General features: G+C 40.4%; 1 protein-coding gene across 8 annotated transcripts in view; it reads left to right on the forward strand.

The window, feature by feature from the left end:
• The first annotated feature begins 221 nt into the window (after positions 1-221).
• map2 (microtubule-associated protein 2) overlaps positions 222-24,574 on the forward strand; it is a 50,816-nt gene continuing 26,463 nt past the window's right edge. For 7 of the 8 annotated variants that reach the window (XM_089003472.1, XM_089003474.1, XM_089003476.1 and 4 more), the window contains exons 1-5: positions 1,262-1,305; positions 10,165-10,216; positions 19,412-19,675; positions 22,129-22,218; positions 22,926-23,000. In XM_089003472.1, coding sequence (XP_088859598.1) covers positions 19,465-19,675; positions 22,129-22,218; positions 22,926-23,000 — 376 coding nt within the window. In that variant the 5' untranslated portion in view covers positions 1,262-1,305; positions 10,165-10,216; positions 19,412-19,464. Of the gene's footprint in view, positions 479-1,261; positions 1,306-10,164; positions 10,217-19,411; positions 19,676-22,128; positions 22,219-22,925; positions 23,001-24,574 lie in introns of those variants that run through there. The other variant, XM_089003473.1, reaches the window with a different exon arrangement.

Raw genomic sequence — 24,574 nt, forward strand, 5'->3', positions numbered from 1 at the left:
AAACAAATGATCACATTGAGCAAACTATGTTTAAATAATTTTATCATTCATTAAAAATTGATATACAGTATATTTCCCCGGAACCGATTCAATTGAATTGATGAATAATAAAAATGATAATACAGTATCTGGAAATAATCTACTCTAAAATCAATTTACACCAGGCATTTAGTGAGAGTGCATTTTGACGTTTATTTTACAATGGTTGTCAAATTTCTGAGTTTTCATGAAGGTACCATTCACTCGTCTCGGTGCGCCGGAAGAGGACGCGAAGGCATCATGTCGGAAGTCGGCGTCCCACCTGGTCCGGTGTCGATCCAAATATCAACAATCAAAGTCAAAATCAGCTTTATTGTCAAATATGCTAATATGCATGACATACATCACAGATGAAATGTTTGTTTGGTAAAGTTCAGCAACGTGGAAAAAGCAACACGATGGTGTCATTTATGTGGATATGTGCGCTTTAATTAATGAGGTAAGTAACCGTTCATTTTCCGATTTCCATACTTGATTGATTATTTATTTGGGTAGTTTTCGTTTTACCTTGAAAGCGAAAAAAACATTTGTGTATCTGATTTTTCAATGTTATGAAGTAACAAGGGAAGTCAAGTGAATCGTTTGATTTTAAACCGATTTGATTCAACCATCCATGATCTCAACCACTTTTTCAATTTACGCTCACAATCAAACCTAAGGACGATTTAGATTGTTCAACTATTATTTTAAGAGCTACAATTGCACCTGAAAATAGAAAAGTGACACGAACACAGTGGAAGACACACAATTTCTACCCCTGTTTTGTGCTTTTTTTGACAAGAAAAATGTCTTCGTTATCAATGTGTCAAAACGTAACGATATCGCATACACAAACAAGTTTAATTACTTCATCATACATTTTAAGTTTCAGAAGTCATAAATCTGGAGATTTTTGTATCGCCACTCTGTGGTTCGTATTTAAATAATGTGAGCGTTACAAGAGTGGAAATAAGAAGTAAGTAAAACACATTATTATTCAATGATTATAAAATGTATTTTTTATCTTTTCTTTTATCTGCATTGTGTAAATGGTTGCTTTATTTTTATAACGTGAGCATTGTAAGTATTGTGGTCAAAATCGGGAGTCTCCCAACCAAATCATGTATGCTTTTTTCTATGGAACATTACCTAATACCGTAATAAACCTCAAAAGGGATGAAAAAAAACAATCGGCGTCTCTCATATATTCATTACGGTACATTCAGCCTGCAGTGACTGTGTTTTCTGACCAAGCCGGTGTTGCATTGGGGACGCTGCGCCGAACAGGTAAAAAAAAAAAAAATTACGTCTTATTTTAACTCACAGTTTAAACCAACATCTACAGTTTAACGAAAACAAAGCAAAATAAATTGCTGTCAATGACAGTTGAGGAGATTAAACGGGCTTGTTCGTCCATCGGAGCGCAGTTATTGATTCTGGCTAGTTGATACCGTCTGCTGTCCTCTTTTTCTTCATTATTCCTGATTTTAATCCGAATTGAGTTAAACCGTATCACAGAAAGCTAATCTGGATTGTGTGACTTGAAAGCGAATATTGGTTTGCATCACACGTGCTGATACGTAATGTGTGTGTGTTTTATTTGTTTTATTTTTGAGAGAGAATATCTCTGCATTGGACCTGGACAACAGACACGTACTGCGGGAACTTGTATCATGCCGATTAATCAATTTATCTATTAAAAAAATAATTCGTGCATAAAACGGTGCAGTAACCAGTAAATCTGATATGTAACATGTGCTGAGTCATTTTGTGGTTGCATAGCCACACCAAGAAAGAAAAAAAATGCTACCTCTATCTGTCGTGAACAAGGTACTAAATGTAAATTGTAGCGATTCCTGTAAATGGCTCTGGCAGGATAAGAAGACGTCGCAAAGAGTTCTCGTCCAATTGATGCCGCCTTTATTCCCATCTCATTTGCATAAAGGAACTGATGATTGATTTCTCTGTTTGTGTCCAGCGGGCTGCAGTCAATGGAGACATAGTTAATGTCTTCACAATGATGTTGCAAATGGATTGAGTTCTTGGTAGGCGGGTGGCCGGGTTCCGCCTTACTGTTTAGGACCGAATAAGACTGACCATCGCCATTCACGTCCGTTTTTTTCCGTCTCTGCAGGATAAAATGTAAAGCACATCATGATGAATGACCATTAAAGGACAACCGACATCACTTTTTTGTTTCCTAACTGACATCAGAAAAACGTTTGATAGCATCTAAAATACCCAAAACACGCAGGCTGATATTTTTAGTCAAATGCAAAACACCAAGAAAAATGACTTAAAATGTCTAAAAACTACTTCAATTTGAAACCGGAAGTGGTCCGTTTCAGAAGGTCCTGCCCCCTTGTTCGTGATGTCACCCCAAGACGTCTTGCCTTGCTGGAGAATCAAAACAATGGCTTCAGATTGGGAGAAGATACTTTCTTGTTACTCATCCAGTTATGAATATGATTCATATAGTTCTGAAGAGGAAAGCATACATGTTTAAAGAATTTATTCCGTGCCATTTTGTAGTATCTGGTGGCGGTAAATGTAGCACCAAAAAGAGGCAGAAAATAGCGACAAAGCTCCGTGTAAGGAATTAATCAGCCTGTTTCCACAGGCTGATTAATTCCTTACAAGGAGCTTTGTCGCCCTCTTCTGCCTCTTTATGGTGCAACACAAAGTTTTCAGACCAAACAAGTACAGCCAAATGCATTGACATGATGGAAGGACTGCTACAATGCGTCCTATTTTCGGTCAGGGGCGTTCCTTCAGTGACGTCACGTACGGACTCGTCACCAACTCAAAAACAAGACTTCCTGAATATTCAGCGCGCGTCTCAAAACGTAAAATATAGCTATATGCGGTGGAATCTTTGTCAAATACGCTCAGTGGAAGTCATTGGAAGCCATTTTACAAATTATGGACACAACTTGTCCGGAGACGTCGCTTGTCCTTGATGGTGCGTCTGGGTGTAGCGGAGACCTTGAGTGTTAGCATGTGACGCACAGGATTACATAAAAAGTGGGTGAGGTCTGTTTCCTATTGTGACTTTTGTGTTATCACCATCTTTTTACTCAAGATAATTTCCCTAAAATATGTATGCCCCGCCCCTAACCCACTCTAAACACGTGTTGAAAGCATAAATGTCAAGGTAATGCTTGAATGGCAAAAAAAAACAGTGCCTATGAATCCCCTGTGCTGATGAATCACCGCTTGTGTCGTGGGCGCTCAATGTTGTAGGAGGTGGACTGTCAGTCAGCACAAGTAAAGCACAAGTGCAGTTTTGTAATAATGCAGCAGTGTTGGCTTCATCCATCTCACTGTGTACCTAGCAAGGCGGATTACTTAAAGGACAACCGACACCTAAGTTGCGTCCATAATTTGTAAAATCACTTCAAATGACTTCTACTGAGCGTATTTGACAAAGATTCCACCGCATACAGCTATATTTTACCTTTTAAGACTCGCACTGAATATTCCGGAAGTCTTGTTTTTGAGTTGGTGACGAGTCCTCACGTTACGTCACTGAAGGAACGCCCCTGACCCAGAAAGCGACACACGATGCGTTTTGGGTACTGTGTTTGATCTGAAAACTTCGTGTTGATGGCGAAATTAGAAGGAAAACATAAATAACGCCATGGTGAATCGTTGTGTGTTGCACCAAGACTACTATTTGATACTAGTTGACACAAATTCCCAGCAGACAAATCAGCCCATTTCCAACGGAGCTTGGGCGCCATCTTGTGCATTTTCTGGGACGCTACATTGGAGTCCAGACGGCTCGGATTGATATGTTTTCAGAACTACTTGAATCATATTCATAACTGGATGAGTAACAAGAAAGCATCTTCTCCCAATCTGAACTCTCTGAAGCCATTGTTTTGATTCTGGAGCAAGTCAGTGTGTGAACAAGAGTGACGTCACGAACAAGGAGGCGGGACTTTCTGAATCTGCCCAGTTTTCGAGCTCATTTTGTGACAGTTTTGGGACACTTTAAGTCATTTTTATTGGTGTTTTGCATTTGACTAAACAAAATTCAAAAAAATGGTGTTGGTTAAGTGATACATTAGTAAAACATAGTTTTCTTGATTAGAATACAACGTCCCTGGGCGTTCTAAGCGCGAACAGCTGTAAGCAATAAAACATTGTATTTTCCATGAACTGATCAATTTGTAACCTGGCTAATGAGCTCTTCCTGGGAAGGACTTTCAAGTCGTAAATTACTTCTGTGATAAAGGAGTTTTCCAAGTCCTAAATTCTGTCCAAGGCCAGAACTCCGAGATGAAGATGACAGTTTAAGAGGCTGTGTCTGTTGACCTCAGATTGACCCCTAGGTTGTCTGTGCTTCAATTGTGTATTCGAGTCACACATGTTGACTAAGCATATAACAGCATGAAACTTCGAAATATGATCACTTCTTATTCTCCATCAGTCAAACAGACTTCATGCAAAGAAAGCAGCAGAGGATACTCAGGTGTGATAGTTTGGTGGAGATAAAAAAAGAGGGGGGGGAGGGGAAGAATCCTAGCCCTCTAATAGGATAACCCGTTGACCATCCTAATTGACTTTGTTACACGTGTGACTATATTGCTGTGATTGGAAGGAGATTAGTGATGGAGACGATAATTCTATTATTCATGGGAAAACCAACCCGCTGTCTTTTGAGGGTGTCAATCACATAGTGGCTTGTGATATAATTATATTGTGGAACCGAAATCCGGTCCTTCAGAGCGTTTTTTTACAAACTTAATTGGTTCCCAGACAGTGTGTAAGGCGAAAAGTGTGTGTCCCAAAAATTAATTCCCCGTAGGAAAACATTTAAATGAGAATAATCCGTTCCCAGGTCCCGATAAAACATAATTTTCTACTTTCGAATTTTCTAAGCCTTAAAACTACGCAAAATATACCTTATTTTATCTCTAATAAATGTGCTAGGGTATTATGATTAAAGAAATAAAGTGTACTGGATAATAAAGTCGTTTTATTGACCTTTGTGATGGTCGTTGATGGCTTGATGGAATGGAGTGGCCGCTTTCATCAGCATTAAACACTTGATGAGAAATGTTTCCTTCTTCTTCTTCTTCTTTCACCATCTTGAGGAATGATCCCTTGTTTCTCTGCTTTAATTTTACCTAGTTCCTCATCAATTGTGTTCTGTTTAGCTGGGTTGATAGCTTTTTGCAGCAAGTGTACAGATGGCTTGTGCAGGTTATTTGTGGAGCCTAATTGATGGGAATTTTTGACCTTGCAGTCTACACTCTGCTTTCGAACTATCAAAGTTCAACCGAGTCCAAATTTCACTGTTCAAAGTTGAAACTCTCTCACTGTCGTCTGCCTGTCTCTTTAATGTTTAAACCACCTCCCCTCACTGCTGCGTTCTTGACCAATCACGTGGCTTTAACCAACGATTGGTGGCGGGGAATAGAGGACAAAAATGTTGGGAGCCATTTTCTTTTTTGGAGAATGGTTTCACTCTCTCTCTGTCTGTAACCCCCCACCCCCTTTTCACTGCTGCGTTCTTGACCAATCACGTGGCTTTAACCGATGACTGGAGGCGGAGAATAGAGGACCAAAACAAGCCGCCTGCCATTTTTTTCTTGTTAGGAGAACGGGCTCGTTCGCCAACGTCACATCACTCATTGTGTGTCTCCCGAAAAATAGTTTGTATGCCAAGGTAAAATTTTCATAAATTTATCATTCGTAAACTGAAAAGTTCTTAAGCCAAGGGGTTCGTAAACTGAGGTATCACCGTATTCCAAATAGTGTGTTAGTTGATCACGCCAACTCTTATCATTGTCCAAATATTTGCCACAAATAAAAAATGCCTCGCTCAACAAGAAAGCAGGCAAAATATTCAAGTCGAGGTAAAATCGCACCAGAGCTCTGCTGAAACGTCACTTTTTCCACATAACGAATCGTCGTGTGAAATGGATGATCGATTAGTCCAAAAATTAAAGTCACAGATCCCATTTTGCAGCTTGCTGACTCTGTCAAACGGAGACGCTTTTATAGATCGTACGAGGCTACGCTGCTCCGAAACCTGTTGATGATCTGCGCGGATTCACAATATTTATCTTTCTTCAGCGAGACGGAAGATGAATTATTCACGCATTGTTTTCAAGTCTTTGAGCATCTTAAGATGTGAGGTGTCCCTTTTTTTCTTATGTCATCGATGAGGACACCTAGACGCGTGCAGAAAAAGAGAAGAGAGTGAACGCAAAAACTGTCAAGACACAAAGGACATTTTTTTTTTAATGGTAATGCAGTGATAGCGGTTTACAAACATTAAATTAATGAAGATTTAAGTTTATCCCAGATGTCTTCAGGCACTAAGCGGGGTACACCCTGACCTGGTTGTCAGCCAATAGCATAGACACTCTTATGGACATTTTAATCAACTTCCCGTGCTTATTTTTGGAATGTATGCAGGATTTAAAACCAAAGACGTATCAGGTGTAGCTAATGTGTCTTAGCTAGCCTAACGCTAAAAACATAAACCTCAGTTGACCCTCTTATTTTAATCCAAAAGGTTCCATGAGGTCACACACAGCTTTGTTGAAACAGCTGACGTGACTTTTGGCTCTAAGTTCATTATTGCTAGCATCTACTAGCATCAAAGCTCTCTACCTTGGCCGACAGCCATTTGATTGATCTCATAACGGCAATTTTAAAGGCATATTGAATGCCAAGTCAGTTTGTTAAAGGACAACCGACGCTTCAAATGACTTCTACTGAGCAAAATTTACAAAGATTCCACTTCATATCGCTATATTTTACCTTTTAAGACTCGCGCTAAATATTCAGGAAGTCTTGTTTTAGAGTTGGTGACGATGCCTGACGTGACGTCACGGAAGGAACTCCCCTGACCGAGAAAGTGACACACAATGCATTTTGGGTACTTTTTTTTTGTCTGAAAACATCGTGTTAATCGCGAAATTAGAAGGAAAACATAAATAACGAGATGGTGAATTGTTGTGTGTCGCAGCCAATTGCGATAACACGTAACACGCATAAAGAAGATGTACGTTTATACAAATTCCCAGCGGACAAATCAGCTAGCAATCTATTAGCTAGCTAGCTGACTACCAATTATCTATTTATTAGCTAGCTAGCTATCTATTTGAGTTATTCCGGGTTGAGTGAACGTTGGCGCACGTGGCTGCCGCTGCTCACCCACAGAAAAACATATCATGTGACTGTAAAGTGACCTTTAGAGTTTTGAAAGGTGCTTGTAAATGAAATGTATTATTATTATTATTATATTATTACAGTAAAGTCTCGTTATATCGATATCGGATATATCGATACTATTTCTATGCACGCACGGAGAAAATTACATGCAAACAGGGTCGGATATATCGATAGTCTCGGTTATATCGATATTTTTTTGGACTCCCTTGAATATCGATATAACGAGACTTTACTGTATTATTATGATTATCTTGTGCATTTTCTGGGCGCTATATTGGAGTCCTAGCGGCTCGAATTGATCCGGAAGGACTTCTTTAATCGATTGCAAACATTTATGCTTTCCTCTTCAGAACTATTTGAAATTACCAAACTAACGTTTGTTTAGCATTTTGCATACACAGCACGGCAGCCAATCAGAAGCCTGTTTCGTGCTTCCGACTATACCGTGACTGTAAAGTGTACTTGAGAGTTTTGAAAGGCGCTTAGAAACAGGAGTCCACGTAGCTTGTAGCGGTTTGCTTGTAGCTTTTGCTTTATTGAATAAAACAAATGTTTGATTTGAATTTTTTTATTTTTTTTTCTTGAAGAAGTTGTCGGCCACCCGTTTTGAACGTTGTACGCCCGACGTAAAAGTTGTACGCCCCGGGCCTCCGGGCAGACGTTATTTCAAACACTGTTATAAACTGTCATAGAACCCCCGACGGTGGAATATCAGTGCTACGACGCCATGTTTCAGCGACCCGGAAATGACCTCTTGACTTATCTGAGGGGTCATGGTTGCTTCCTACCCCCGCGGTGATGTCACCACCGTCTGTTGCGGATTTTGAGTTTAGTCTCCAGGAACAGGAACGATTGGTTAAGAGGGGTTATCAGCGTAATATTTTTAAAAGCTACTTTCATCCATCTTGGAATCGTCACGGGTGAAAGCCATCATTCCTTTTCGGGATGAACGTTTTCTGAATCAGCTAATGCCGTTATTAGTTGCCATGGAGACTGACTGAGTTAGGGCAGTCGCTATGGAAACTGAGAGGCTGCTCTTCACCGCTCCCTAGAGCAAACCGTACATAGACATCTACGTAATAAACGTGAACAAATAACATGGTAATATTTATGTTTTGATTTGTGCGGTTTGTTTTTGGGATGTTTTTTTTTTTTTAAATCAATAATAAACAAAGCAATTTAATATCCTCTATTGTCTGATCAGCTTGAGAGTGGTGGGGTGGTGCAATGATTCATCGGTCAACCTTGATGGATTTCTAGCCTCGTCTACTCTGGGGAATAGGAAAGCCTTCACACACACCCCCTCCCCCGACCCTTGACCCCGCTCAAATAAATAACATAAAATGAGACAAACATATTAGCCCGTGCCATTCATCGGATCTTACTTGCAGAATTCACTCATGATGGATGGATGGATAGATAGATAGATAGATAGATAGATAGATAGATAGATAGATAGATAGATAGCTACTTGATGGATAGATAGCTAGTAGCTATCTATCCGTAGTAGATAGATAGCCTGTATATCCATCTAGCTCTGTGAATAAAACTGTCATTCCTTGTTCGTTTGTTTGTTTATCTAGCTAGCTAGTCTAGCTAGCGAGCTGGGCTGTTTAGCTCGCTAGCTAGCCTGTCTATCTATATAGCTAGCCTGTCTATCTATGTAGCCAGCTTCTATCTATCTACCTATGTAAATAAAACTGCCATTCCTTGTCCGTTTGATTGTTTATCTATCTCGCTATCTGGCTAGCTATCGGGCTAACTATTGAGCTAGCTAGATAGATAGACAGGCTGTCTATCTAACTCTGTGAATAAAACTGTCATTCCTTGTTCGTTTGTTTATCTATCTAGCTAGCTAGTCTAGCTAGCGAGCTGGGCTGTCTAGCTCGCTAGCTAACCTGTCTATCTATATAGCTAGCCTGTGTATCTATATAGCTAGCTTCTGTCTATCTACCTATGTAAATAAAACTGTCATTCCTTGTCCGTTTGTTTGTTTATCTATCTCGCTATCGGGCTAACTATCGAGCTAGCTAGATAGATAGACAGCCTGTCTATCTATCTAGCTCTGTGAATAAAACTGTCATTCCTTGTTCCTTTGTTTGTTTATCTATCTCGCTAGCTAGTCTATCTAGCTAGCTATTCTAGCTAGCGAGCTGGGCTGTCTAGCTCGCTAGCTAGCCTGTCTATCTAGCTAGCCTGTCTATATAGCTAGCTTCTATCTATCTACCTATCTATCTATCTATCTATCCTTGTCCGTTTGTTTGTTTATCTATCTAACTATCGGACTAGCTATCGAGCTAACTATCGAGCTAGCTAGATAGATAGATAGACAGGCTAACTAGCTAGCCCGGTCAACCTTGATGGATATAGGTAGCCTGTCTATCTATCTGTCTGTCTGTATATATATGTTTATATATAAATGATAAAATATTTGAATTGGTAAAAATAACTCTCTATGGCAATTTTTTATTACTATTATTTTTTTCAAGCAGACAAAATCAGCATTCGCTGGCAAATTCAGCTTATCATTCACTCATATGATGTGTGAACTCGCTATATTGTGAGTAACATCACTTGAGATGCAGCTCAGTCAACTTCTTAATCTTTGTCGCGACTCTTTGTACTTTTGTTACCCTTTATGCTGTGTTATCAATCATGTCGAAGCGCGTCACGCTAACCGGCGCGGACGCTGCACGGTCAATCACAAAGCTACGAGCTCTCCTTAGCGCCACCATTGACTGATTCCGACTCTTCCACCTCATCCTCTCTCCATCTGTCCGGCAGATTTGCAGGTGCTAGCTTGCTGCGAGTTTGTGCGCGTGTATCCGTGCGCGTGTATTAAGAAACGCCACCTGCCGCCGCGCTCTCAAAGGACTAAAGAGGCAAATCTGTCTCTCTGCTTTTCTAACCTCCACCATTGTTCTCACCCTTTATCTCCTGTCACTTTTCCAGAACTCGGATGCAAGCTTTCCCCTGAGTCACGGACCGTATCGCAGTTAGTCAGGTGAGTCTCTGCCTCCTTTTCTTTGTAGTCATCTTACACTGCTTACACGACATGTGCCGCTGAAAAGTTGCTGCGTCACCGCCCTGCTAAAAAGGCACCGTTAGCTTCACGATACCACCGGACCATTGACTTTATTCGGCGGACCGTAGTGCCGTTGTGCTATCGTGGACGACACCTTTACGACACCTTTGCCATGTTTTGTGGCGTCGCATTTCAAAATTGAGTGTTCATGTTTGGATGTATGGATGGATTGTATGTGTCTGTGAGCCACTCAGTACCAGTCAAGAGTTGGATTTGCCGTAAGATGCCATATCAGTCTCTGTTTTGGTAAATTTGATGACATGGGCTGATACGATTTTGAATACGATTTTTTCATGATCATGATAACATTTTTTTGAGGAAGCCTTCTTCCAAAGTTGTTGCTTTACCTGGCTATATTGTAATCATAATAATTATAATAAATTTCATTTGTAAGCGCCTTTCAAAACTCTCAAGGTCACTTTACAGTCACAGCACCAGCTTCACTCAACCCGGACATAACTCAAATAGATAGAAAGCTAGCTAATAGATTGCTGTAGCTAATAGATAGCCAGTTAGATAGCAAATCGGTAGCAGATAGATAGATAGTTAGGTAGCTAGCTAGATGGTCTATATCGAGCGAGCTAGATGGTCTACGTATAGCGAGCTACATGGTCTACGTCTAGCGAGCCAAATGGTCTACGTCTAGCGAGCTACATGGTCTACGTCTAGCGAGCTACATGGTCTACGTCTAGCGAGCTACATGGTCTACGTATAGCGAGCTAGATGGTCTACGTATAGCGAGCTACATGGTCTACGTATAGCGAGCTAGATGGTCTACGTATAGCGAGCTACATGGTCTACGTCTAGCGAGCTAGATGGTCTACGTATAGCGAGCTAGATGGTCTACGTATAGCGAGCTAGATGGTCTACGTATAGCGAGCTAGATGGTCTACGTCGAGTGAGCTAGATGGTCTACGTCGAGTGAGCTAGATGGTCTACGTCTAGCAAGCTCGATGGTCTACGTATAGCGAGCTAGATGGTCTACATCGAGCGAGCTAGATGGTCTACGTCGAGCGAGCTAGATGGTCTACGTCTAGCGAGCTAGATGGTCTACGTCTAGCGAGCTCGATGGTCTACGTCTAGCGAGCTAGATGGTCTACATCGAGCGAGCTAGATGGTCTACGTCGAGCGAGCTAGATGGCCTACCTCTAGCGAGCTAGTCATGTATCAACCATGTACACGTCCTGTTTATTCCCCCCCCCCCCCTCAAAAGCATAAACAAAACACTCACACACAGACCTACATGGACACTCACACACATGGACAGACAAAAGCGCCACGTACAAGAAAAGAAGAAAAAAAAATGCCGTACACTCTGCTGATCGCATTAAAACTGACAGGTGGCTGCTGGATGCGTCGTCCCACGAGATCAACAAAATGCTTTGCTTGTGTGCATAGTAGTGTGAGTAGTGTGAGTGGGTGGATGTGTGTTGGCAAACAAGAAAATGATGATGCCAAAGATGCTCAACAATTTTCCCAAAGAGACTTTGTAGCAGAATTTTGAGATGCCTTGTCATGATTTTCAAGGGGGTTGTAGTGGTAGACCCCTGTCAGAGGTCCTTAGATCGGACACTGCGGACAAAGGCTCGAACCCAGAAAGATTCTCTTTTACTGTTTTACTTTGTTATGTATTGTAAATAATTAAATTAAATAACAAAACATAAAAAATAAACAATACAATACAATAAAATAAAAACATAAAAAGGCTCACAAAAGCGTGAGTGGCTTTCAGCGGACCTTGGTGTTGATGGTCTCACTAAAGCAGCTCTTCTCTTCCCACTCAATCGCCACTTCCCACTCTCGCTTCTAGAAGCTTGCGGCTCACATGTACGTCCACCCACACGACCACAGCTTTGATGGAAGTAACAGACAAGCACTCTTTTTTTTTTTTGCTTGCTCGCTCGCTCGCTCTTTTTACCTATTTTACAGGTACACAGCACGTCTGTGAAGTGTTGAAACATAAGATTGAGCTTGTTCTGTTATTATTACAGGAAAGCTGGTCAGACCATGGCGCAATTATGGAACGAAACATTATTATTTTTTTGGCTTGATTAGTGATGAATAAATGCGTATAAGGCGTAGGGTCATCTTTTGAAGAAAATGAAGGCTTTTGGATGTAGTCCCTATGCTTAAAAATGAAAAAAAAAAATCCATTCTGCGCTTCACCTGGACAACTTCTGTGATGTGTGAATGAATTTATAATAAAAATACAGTAAAGTCTCGTTATATCGATATCGGATATATCGATAGTCCCGGCTATATCGATACTATTTCTATGCACGCACGGAGAAAATTACATGCAAACAGGGTCGGATATATCGATAGTCCCGGTTATTTTTTTTAATTTAATTTAATTTAGTCCGATATTTTTTCGGACTCCCTTGAATATCGATATAACGAGACTTTACTGTACATTAAATTTTAAGCGCCTTTGAAAGCTCTCAAGGACACTCGACAGTCGCAGACAAGCATAGCTACTATAATAAATAAAATACAATCACAAATAGAATGCAACAAATAAAATACAATTATAAATAGACACAAGAGAGAGCTAGAATCTCATATATAGATATAAGCCGGTATGTTTTGGAATACAAAAATAAAATAACAATCCTAATTTGACTTTGGTCATTTATAAGCACCTTTCAAAACTCTCAAAAGACAATATTTTTTTCTGTGGGTGAGAAGTGGCAGCCACACACGCCAGCGTTCAGTCAACCCGGAAGTAACATAAAGTAAAAAAACAAAACAACTCAATCATAAATATGACAACACAAATGAACATTATACAGTAAAGTCTCGTTATATGGATATTCAAGGGAGTCCAAAAAAATATCGATATAACCGGGACTATCGATATATCTGATCCTGTTTGCATGTAATTTTCTCTGTGCGTGCATAGAAATAGTATCGATATAACCGGGACTATCGATATATCCGATATCGATATAACGAGATCTTACTGTATCTTAAAAAAAATACTAAATACACAAAAAAAATACAGACGCTCCACACGCTGGCTATTTATCTAGCTGGCTATCTAGCTAGCTGGCTATCGAGCTGGCTACATAGCTAGATAACTATTTGCTATCTATTAGCTATCTCTCTAGCTAGCTATACTGTCATTTGGTGATTGTGTGTTGTTTTGTCACAGCTGATAACACAACTCCATGAAATGGAACAGAATATAAATCCATTTGCTATTTGAGTGCAATTTTTTTGTTTGTTTTGCGGTTACTCGACGAGTTTTGCAGCTTGGAGGTTTTTTTTTTTTATCTTTCAATTCAAAAGTGTCCACTAACACCACCAAATGACATGACGCCACAGCATTTGCGTCAAAATATAAACTGCAGATGCAGCATTTGCAACGTAGACGTCAGTCAACCCGTCGTCCTAAGAGGACTGATGCCACCGTCACGCCTGTCACCATAAATACACACGGAAAGTCATGAAAACAGCAGGTTAATTCAGTATTAAGACTTCAGTGGCTTGAAACGCTCTCTCTGACGGGGCAATCCATTTAACGCAGTGAAAGTGTGAAGTGCCTGAAGCACCGTCTTCCGTTAGTCTGTCTGTCTGTGCTGTCTTGAAACATTTTCAAATAGCTAGTTTTTTTTTTTTTGTTTTCAAGTCGCATCTATCCGGTTTTGTTCCTTGGGGTAATGTCTCATTCTAGTACCAAGCAATTCGCTTTTGTGGCGAGTACAGCATTTAGCTGTGCGATGAAAGTGAGAGCAGTACGGTGATACCTCGGTTTACGAATATTAAATTTATGAACATTTTACCTCGCCGTACAAACTTTTTTTCGGTATACACGCGGAGCTGCCACAATGAGTGATGCGAACGAGCACGTTCTCCTGACAAGAAAATGGCAGCCGGCTTGTTTTGGTCCTCAATTCCTCGCCCCCAGTCGTCGGTTAAAGCCACGTGATTGGTCAAGAATGCAGCAGTGAGGGTAGGTTGTTTAAACATTAAAGAGACAGGCAGATGACAGTGAGAGAGAGTTAAAAAATGATAGAAAACAGCGAAATTTGGACTTGTTTCAACTTTTATAGTTCAAACCATCCATCAGGCTCCACAAATAACCCTCACAAGCCATATGCACACCTGATGCAAAAAGCTATCAACCCAGCTAAACAGAACACAACTGATGAGGAACTAGGTAAAATTATAGTACAGAAAGCACCTACAAGCGATCATCAGAATCAGAATCAGAATCATCTTTATTGCCACGTATGTAGAACACACAAGGAATTTGTTTCCGGTAGAACACGCTGCACTAGTATCGTTGTCAAAAAAAAAAACTGCTAAGTGGCACTATACAGTTCCATTTTGGCATTCCTCAAGATGGTGAAAGAAGAAGGTTACGTTCCTCATCAAGTGTTTAATGCTGATGAAACCGGCCACTCCATTCCAGCAAGCCATCAACAACCATCACAAAGATAGGTCCCTACTCTCAGGTTGGGGGGGGGCGCGGGACCCCCCCCTTGTGGCCCCACTGATTGTTCCTACATTCCTGACTAACGATTGGCCTATTCCCCCCACTCCAATAGGCCAATCGTTAGTCAGGAATGTAGGAACAATCAGTGGGGCCACAAGGGGGGGTCCCGCGCCCCCCCCAACCTGAGAGTAGGGACCTATCATAGCTGTGTCCGGCGCCACCAGGTCTGGACATTAGGGATATATAAATGGGGCCGATACGACCAGTCAGACTTTAGTTCGCTGACGAAGCCTCTTGGATAGGAGGCGAAACGTCCGAAACCTTCACTTTTGTACAGATGACGGCTGAAGAAACCTTCTCATCGATGGACCACTCCTGTACGACTGAGAGCTTACACAGACGAACCATCACAAAGGTAAATAAAACCACTTTATTATATAGTACAGTTTATTTCTTTAATTATAATACCATAGCACATTTATTATACATAAAATAAGGTCTATTTTGTGTAGTTTTCAGGCTTATAAAAGTAGAAAATTGTGTTTTATGGGGACCAGGGAACGGATTATTCTCATTTTAATGGTTTCCTATGGGAAATTAATTTTTGCGATACACACTTTTCGCCTTGCACACTCTGTCTGGGAACCAATTAAGTTCGTAAGCCAAGGTATCACTGTAGCAGGTTTCCTCTGGCTTTGTGTAAATCATCCCTGTGTTGAAATGTTTTTATTATGATGTGAAAAAAGAAACATGTGCCTCCGGAGCTGCTTTGCAGCTCTCGAGTTCCCGCAGTGAGGCGGCCTTGCGAGGAGAGCCCCGCAATGCAGCATCTGTGTGACGTACACGCACGCCGAGATGCTGACATTTCAATGCGTTCAGAACGTAGGAGGCGAGATGGGAAGAAGAAAAAAGGCCAAGAAAGCGGATGAAAGCTGATAGAAGCTGGGGGAGGAGTGTGGAGGTGGCTGGACAATACCAGGGGGGGAAGGGAAAGAGGTAGGAAGTCATAAGAGGTGGGAGGAAGACTCACGGTGGAGGGTGGGTGGCAGAAATTAGACAAATGTCACTCATTACATGGACACGAAAGGTCTGTGTAAGCTCTCAGTCGTACTGGAATGATCCATCGATGAAAAGGTTTCTTCAGCCCTCATCTGTACTTCTTTCAAGGTGTCGCTTCTTATCCAAGAAGCTTCGTCAGCAAACTAAAGTCTTACTGGTAGTATTGGCCCTAAATCAACCCCAAACAGTTGTCCAACTAGGAAAGAAAGTCAAGGCAACTAAGGGCAATTGAGGCTTTTAAAGAAAACAAACATTTTTTGGGTTGAAGTTGAAAAAAAAATAATGTACAGTACATTGATACCTTGGCTTACGACCTAAATTTGTTCCCAAAAATTAATTTCCCATAGGAAACCATTTAAATGATAATAATCCGTTCAGGTCCAGGTCCTCATAAAACATCATTTTCTACTGTCTAATTTTCTAAGACATAAAACTACACAAAATAGACCTTATTTTATGTGGGACAAGTTGTGTCCATAATTTCTCAAATCATTTGAAATGACTTCTACTGAGTGTATTTGACAAAGATTCCACCGCATATAGCTATATTTTATCTTTTAAGACTCGCGCTGAATATTCAGGTCTTGTTTTTGAGTTGGTGACGTCACGGTAGGTATCGTCACTGACCGAGAAAGCCAAAATGCATATTGGGTACTACATTCGGTCTTAAAACATCGTGTTGATCCCGAAATTAGAAGGAAAATGGAGAAATAACGCGATGGTGAATCGTTGTGTGTTGCACCAAGACTACTATTTGATACTAGTTGACAGAAATTCACAGCAGACAAATCAGCCCATTTCCAACGGAGCTTGTGCGCCATTTTGTGCATTTTCTGGAACGCTACATCAGAGTCCTGACGCCTCAAAATGACACGGAAGGACTTCTTTAATCGATTGCAAACATGTATGCTTTCCTCTTCAGAACTATTTGAATCATATTCATAACTGGATAAGTAACAAGATAGCATCTTCTCCGAATCTGAGGCCATTGTTTTGATTCTAGAGCAACACAAAGACGTCCTAGCGTGACATCACGAACAAGGGGGCGGGACCTTCTGAAATTCGCCATTTCCAAGATCGTTTTGAAGTAGTTTTGGGACACTTTAACTCATTTTTATTGGTGTTTTGCATTTGACTAAAAATATCAGCCTGCGTGTTTTGGGTATTTTAGATGCTGCAAAACGTTTTTCTGATGTCAATGAGGAAACAAAAAAATGGTGTCGACTGTCCTTTAATACAATTGATTATAAGCTAGCTATTGTTGTGATTCATAGCTAGTCTTAGCCATTAACTCTTTGAACTCTTTCAACAGTAGCCAAAATGGAACTGTATAGTGCAACTTAGCAGTTTTTTTTTTGACGACGATACTAGTGCAGTGTGTTCTACCGGAAACAAATTCCTTGTGTGTTCTACATACTTGGCAATAAAAATGATTCTGATTCTTAGGGAGTTATTTAAATTGACTTGTTTTTTTTCATATACTCGATTTTTTTGTTATTTTGGGTGCGTTTGTATAATGTTGCTAATATCCCACCAAATCATGACACGAATCCATGACATCTTTCAAAAAAAAATCTCTACTCGATCACTCCCCTCAATTTCCAAATGCTAACGATACGGTGAATAGACTCAAATTAAAATGCCATTACATCCATATCTATCTCGACACGCATCATTTTTCGCATTGGCAAATTGCGTCAATGTTAGTTAGTGAATGTCCAAGGTGAAGTCAATATTACAGCAAATGCAAATTACTGGCTAGCAAAGCAGATGCCGCGCTAATGCTAATTCAAGCTCCAACTGGAGACGTTCAGCGCGGAAGGTTGACCGCATTTGCTGAAGGGCACCTTAACGATAATTGACACGGGGCTAAAACGAAGGCATTCCATCACATTTTGCGGGAAGACGCGATCCATAAGGAACGAACGGCCCAATCGATCAAACGAAGACCGCGCTGACAGGACTGCTTTGAACGCTTTTGCTACACCCCGATTTCAAGCTTAGATAACTGCAGACTCGTGTGACTTAGAAATGAACTCTTTTATGTTTTCTGATGAAACGAGCGTCTAAGGTTTCTTACGCTGCATTGAATGTTTTTGTAGCCCGAAAACTAACTATTGTGTGGGTTTTACAATTTGAGTGAAAATGACAAAAACCCTGGCACGGGAGTTGACACATTTTTGTACATCGTCTGGCAATGAATGTGTTAAAATACCACCTTTTTGAAAAACACGCTTAAATGTGGCGAATATTTGCCCTTGAATTGCGAAGTCCGTCTATAAAAAAAAAAACACCATAAACGGTTATTTGTGGCTGGCAAAATGCATCGTCAGCCTGCCATCCCGCAGCAGTTGAAAAGCGCAATTGGCCTTCTGTGCATGTGTAACATGTGTAGCACTTGATGCACGCTGCGATATGTTGTTGAACTTTTTTTTTGTGGCAGGAAATGGTTGCCTTCAAAAATTGAGGGTGCTGCAATTGCAAATAAGTAGATAAATAAATATGTAAATAAATAAATATGTAAATAAATAAATATGTAAAATAGATCCACCCATCCATGCACGCACGCATGCATCCATCCATCCATACATACATACATACATACATCTAAATAAATTTAAATAGATAAAACATCTCTTTCATGACTAACGCTATAAATATATATATATGTATATATATATACAGTAAAGTCTCGTTATATCGATATTCAAGGGAGTCCGAAAAAATATCGATATAACCGGGACTATCGATATATCTGATCCTGCACGCATGTAATTTTCTCCTTGCGTTCATGGAAATAGTATCGTAATAAGCGGTACTATCGATATATCCGATATCGATATAACGAGACTTTACTGTGTATAGGATATATATATATATATATATATATATATATATATATATATATATATATATATATATATATATATATATATATATATATATATACATATATATACAGTAAAGTCTCGTTATATCGATATCGGATATATCGATAGTCCCAGTTATATCGATATTTTTCAGACTCCCTTGAATATCCATATAACGAGACTTTACTGTGTATATATATATATAGTAGTATTCATTTTAAGTCATTTTATTTACCTTTGTGATGGTCGTTGAAGCCAAGTCAAAACAAAACAACAACAAATAACTCAATAAATAATGTGACACAACACAAAAGACACCCAGTCATTCAATATTAAGCACTTTCTGCACCCTCTCTGTTGTATGAAGCAACTCAAAGCGTCCTTTTCACCAGTGGATCAAGGAAGTCATGGTGAAATGTGCACGTTGCCTACAAGCTAAATGTTGAAAGCATACACGAAGCTGTAGCATCCATTGACGAAAAGAGATTGTCTCACATCTCCTGCCCCTCGTAAATCCACTTCAATTCCAAGCCGCGACAGTTCCGCATACGCAACATTCTAATGGCTTCCCCAAATAACGGCCATTGAGACGAAACCGTAACGACAATGTGGACGGCGGCAAAAACTGACGTTGACATCCTTGCTCTAAGCTCGCTTTAGCGTCCTTTAGCTAACATTGCTAACTTAGCACTCAAAAAAACATGCCGACTTGTGACCATGCCTGTATCTCCTCCCTCCCCACAGAATCAGAGACAACCCTCAACCCCTCCTTCCCCCTGTCCTGAGCTTGTACCAACATGGCAGATGAGCGACAACCAGAAGACGGTTCAGCTCAGTGGGACCCTTCCAGGGGCCAGGAGCCCATTGGGACCCACGGGGCCAACGGTTTCTCATCTTCCTCGTACAGGACATGCCAGACTGGTGGGGCTCATACGACCGCCGCCCCCTTTTCTGCAAGGGAGAACGGGTTCAATGGGGAGTTAACCGGCGCTCATGCTATCACTGCAGGTATGCATTTATCTCTGATTTACATCTCAGCGTAGGGCTTGTTGAAAAAGCAGCCGTTGTTCTCCATGTCTTTAGCTATCTATTAGCTAGATAGCTTTCTATCTGAGTTGAGTGAAGGCCTAGCCATCTATCTGCTAGCTATCCATTAGCTAGCTTTCTATCTATTTGAGTTACTTCCGGGTTGAGTGGACGCGAAAGGTGCTTATAAATGCAATGTATAATTATTGTTATCAGCGACTCCATTTCCCAATGTAGAAGAAGTCGTGCGTAAAACCAGGCTCTATTTATCTATTTGCTATCTCGCTGGCTACCTAGTTAGCTATCTATTAGCTATATGTTTCTCTCGCTAGCTCTCTGTGTAGCCAATAGCTAGCTAGCTGTGTAGATAGCTAGCTATCCATTGGCTATATATCTAGCTAGCTAGCTGTGTAGCTAGCAAGTTATGTAGCTGGCTAGCTGTATATATTTCTAGTTGGCTGGCTAGCTATCTGTTGGCTATCTATTATCTAGCTAGCTAGTTTTCTATCTATTTGAGTTACTTTCAGGTTGAGTGAAGGCTGGCGCGTGTGGCTGCCGCTGCTCACCCACAGAAAAACTTATCCTGTGACTGTAGAGTGACCTTGAGAGTTTTGAAAGGCGCTTATAAATGAAATGTATTATTATTATTACATCTATCTAGCGAGCAGTGTAGCTAGCTACCTATGTAGCTGGCTAGCTGTATATCTTTCTTGTTGGCTGGCTAGCTATGTAGCTAGCTATGTATTGGCTATCTGGTAGCTAGCTAGCTAGTTTTCTATATTTGAATCACTTCCGCTATGACTGTAAAGTGACCTTGAGAGTTTTGAAAGGCGCTTAAAATGAAATATATTATTATTATTTAGTCAGCAAGCAGGTTGCGTTGGCATTCCTCGCAAAGCCTCCATGTTTGTTTATGTGGAATTCGTGTGCGGTTTACGTGGGTTAGCAGCGCATTGAGTCCAAACCGCATCACATGCTGTTATTAAACGTGCTATAATTATACCGTTAAATGGGTTTCGTTACCCCTCTCAGCCCACCATCACTGACACCCCGGAGACAGGAATGGTGATGCACCGGTGGTGTTACCATGACAACGAGTCCCCCACCAATTTGTTTTACTGGGCTTTTTGTTCTTTTTTATTTATTTATTTTTTGGCCGTCAGCTGTTAGCCGTATGACTTCTATTTAACGATGAGATAAGAAGCAATGCCAGTGTCACATCTATGCTGGAATCAAATCATGATGGATTCATTTTCTAGCTCTGGTTTCAGTGACTCTTCCTCGTTGCTTTCTTTTTATTGGAATGCGTACCAATATTTAAGCATTATCTTTTATATTTCTGTCCAGGTGTTATCAAACAGAAATGTTAGAAGATGGTCTACGAACCCCTTGGCTTACGAACTTCTCGGTTTATGAACGTTAAATTTATGAACATGTTACCTTGGCATACAAACTATTTATCGGGATACACATGGAGCTGCCACAATGAGTGATGTGTCGTTTGCAAACAAGCCCATTCTCCTAACAAGAAAATGGCAGCCGACTTGTTTTGCACCTCTATTCCCCGCCCCCAGTTGTCGGTTGAAGCCACGTGATTGGTCAAGAACGCATCAGTGAGGGGGGGGTCACAGACAGAGAAAGAGTAAAGCCATTCTCCAAAAAAACAAAATGGCAGCCAACTTTTTTTTGTCCTCTATTACCCGCCCCCAGTCTTCGTTTAAAGCCACGTGATTGGTCAAGAGTGCAGCCGTGAAGGGAGGAGGCTTAAACATTAACGAGACAGGAAGACGACAGAGAGAAAAATAGTGACAAAATGGATAGAAAACAGTGAAATTTGGACTTGTTTCAACTTTGATAATTGAAAGGCAGAGTGTAGACTGCAAGGTTAAAATATCCCATCAATCAGGCTCGCACAAGCCATCTGTACACTTGATGCAAAAAGCTATCAACCCAGCTAAACGGAACACAATGGATGAGGAACAAGGTAAAATTATCGCAGAGAAAGCACCTCCAAGGGATCATTCCTCAAGATGGTGAAAGAAGAAGGCTACGTTCCTCCTTTAGTGTTCAAGAGACCGGCCACTCCATTCCATCAAGCCATCAACGACCATCTCAAAGGTCAATAAAACCACTTTATTATACAGTACGCTTTATTTCTTGAATTATAATACCGAAGCACATTTATTATACGTAAAATAAGGTATATTTTGTGTAGTTTTAAGGCTTTGACAAGTAGAAAAGTATGTTTTATGGGGACCTGGGAATGGATTATTCTCATTTTAATGTGTTCCTATGGGAAATTAATTTTTGGGATACACACTTTTCGCCTTACACACTCTGTCTAGAAACTAACTCAGTTCGTAAGCCAAGGTAACACTGTATCCCATTCAAACGTAGAAAAGGCATTCTTATTTTGCTCATATTTCTGTCTCCAGAGCAAGTGTCCGCGAGGATTGTGCAGGAAGTGACAGCAGAAGCAGTGGCGGTACTGAAGGGGGAACAGGAGAGTCAAAGGCTACCCTCAGGTTTGCCGCACATGCTCACAAACACGTGCATTCGAGTTACAAACAACTGGACATACAAACGCTTTTTTGGTAACGTATGTAGTATTCTCTCCAGTTGTACATGTACATATCTTTTATCAAAAAAATATTTTATTAAATGTTTATTTTTCAGTACAAACCAATACAGGTTACTTATATAAGCCTTAAACACATTTTGTAAGCCTTAAAAATACTTTTATCATACTTTTATAAGCCTTAAAGGACAACCCACACCATTTTTTTGTTTCCTAACTGACATCAGAAAAACGTTTTATAGCATCTAAAATACCCACAACACGCAGGATGATATTTTTAGTCAAATACAAAACACCAAGAAAAATGACTTCAAGTGTCCCTAAACTACCACGAAAATGAGCTCGGAAATGGGCAGATTCAGAAAGTCCCGCCCCCTTGTTTGTGACATCACGCCAGGATACTCCTTCACGAACTGCCTTGCTCCAGAATCAAAACAATGACTTCAGAGAGTTCAGATTCGGAGAAGATGCTTTCTTGTTACTCATCCAGTTATGAATATGATTCAAATAGTTCTGAAGAGGAAAGCATGAATTTTTGCAATCGAGTCCGGATCATTTTGAAGCTTCTGGACTCCAATGTAGCGTCCCAGATTTTGTGTCTGTATTATTATTGTTATTAAGGTTCTCAATATCATTCTTCTTCTTCAATTGCAGTTGAAGACAATACCAATTTACCCCCATCGCCGCCTCCTTCACCCGCTGCAGAACAATTTGGTCCTCTTGAGCAAGGTAGGCCAAAAAAAGGGCAAGCGTCCTCCAATGGAGGGTTGTTTTTTTTTTTACCTCCTTCCTTTGACATCATCAGCAAATTTGAATTGTTGAGAGCTTCGGGATGTCTCTGTCCGAACAGACCAAAGTTCATAATAACCTAATTTTTGTTTATTTCAGTCGCATGCTCCATCTTCCTTATTTTCAAGCAATGACTGATACAGTTTACGAACCCCTTGGCTTACCAACTTTTTGGTTTACGAACGTTAAATTTCTGAAAATGTTACCTTGGCATACAAACTATTTTTCGGGATACACACGGAGCTGCCACATGTGTCGTTCGGAAAAGAGCCCGTTCTCCTCACAAAAAAATGGCAGCCGGCTTGTTTTGGTCCTCTATTCCCCGCCCCCAGTCTTCGGTTAAAACCACGTGATTGGTCAAGAACACAGCAGTGAGGGGAGGTGGTTTAAACATTAAAGAGACAGGCAGACGACAGAGAGATAGTGACAAAATGGATAGAAAACAGTGAAATTTGGACTCGTTTCACCTTTCATAGTTCAAAGGCAGAGTGTAGACTGCAAGGTTAAAATATGCCATTAATCAGGCTTCACAAATAACCCTCACAAGCCATCTGTACACCTGATGCAAAAAGTTATCAACCCAGATAAACAGAACGCAATTGATGAGGAAAAAGGTAAAATTATCGCAGAGAAAGCACCTCCAAGGAGGGATCATTCCTCAAAATGGTGAAAGAAGAAGAAGAAGGATACGTTCCTCATCCAGTGTTTAATGCTGATGAAACCAGTCACTCCATTCCATCAAGCCATCAACGACATCACAAAGGTAAATAAAATGACTTTATTATACTGTACAGTTTATTTCTTTATTTTGATAATACCATAGCACATTTATGATTCATAAAATAAGGTATATTTTGTGTCGTTTTAAGGCTTAGAAAATTAAAAATTAGTAAATTATGTTTTATGCGGACCTGGGAACGGATTATTCTCATTTTAATGATTTCTTATGGGAAATTAAATTTTGGGATACACACTTTTTGCCTTACACACTCTGTCTGGGAACCAATTAAGTTTGTAAGCCAAGGTATCACTGTAGTTTTATTTTAGTCTCCCCACATACTAATATTAGCGTTGTACTGTATTTTTCGAAATAGGCGCTTCAGAGTATAAGGAGCACCTTCAATGAATGGTTGATTTCAAAATTGTTTTCATATCTAGAACCGACGGTATTATAATGTGCATAGAAACGGACCTACAAAAGCGTTGCGCACCCACTAGATGGAGCTACTCGAAAGGGAATCCAATACAATACAACTTTTTCCTGAAGCCTTCAAAACCGCTGCAGCGAAATAGTAAAATATGAAGACTATCGATTACATATCTCTATTTTATTTTTATTTTATTTTTTTTTGCAGTTGTCAGTGTCTGTGTGTGAGTCTCAGGCTTTCAGGGCTCAACCCTGTCGACATTGCTTCTGTTGGAAACAGAATCTGCATCTCAAATGATTAAAATAGAAGCTGGTGAGAAATGTATGAAACCTTAGCGAGACTCAGGATCTTCCAAATCGGTGACAA

Source organism: Hippocampus bargibanti, linkage group LG08 (assembly GCF_051943395.1).
Source record: "Hippocampus bargibanti isolate YZ-2025 linkage group LG08, ASM5194339v1, whole genome shotgun sequence".
Taxonomy (NCBI): domain Eukaryota; kingdom Metazoa; phylum Chordata; class Actinopteri; order Syngnathiformes; family Syngnathidae; genus Hippocampus; species Hippocampus bargibanti.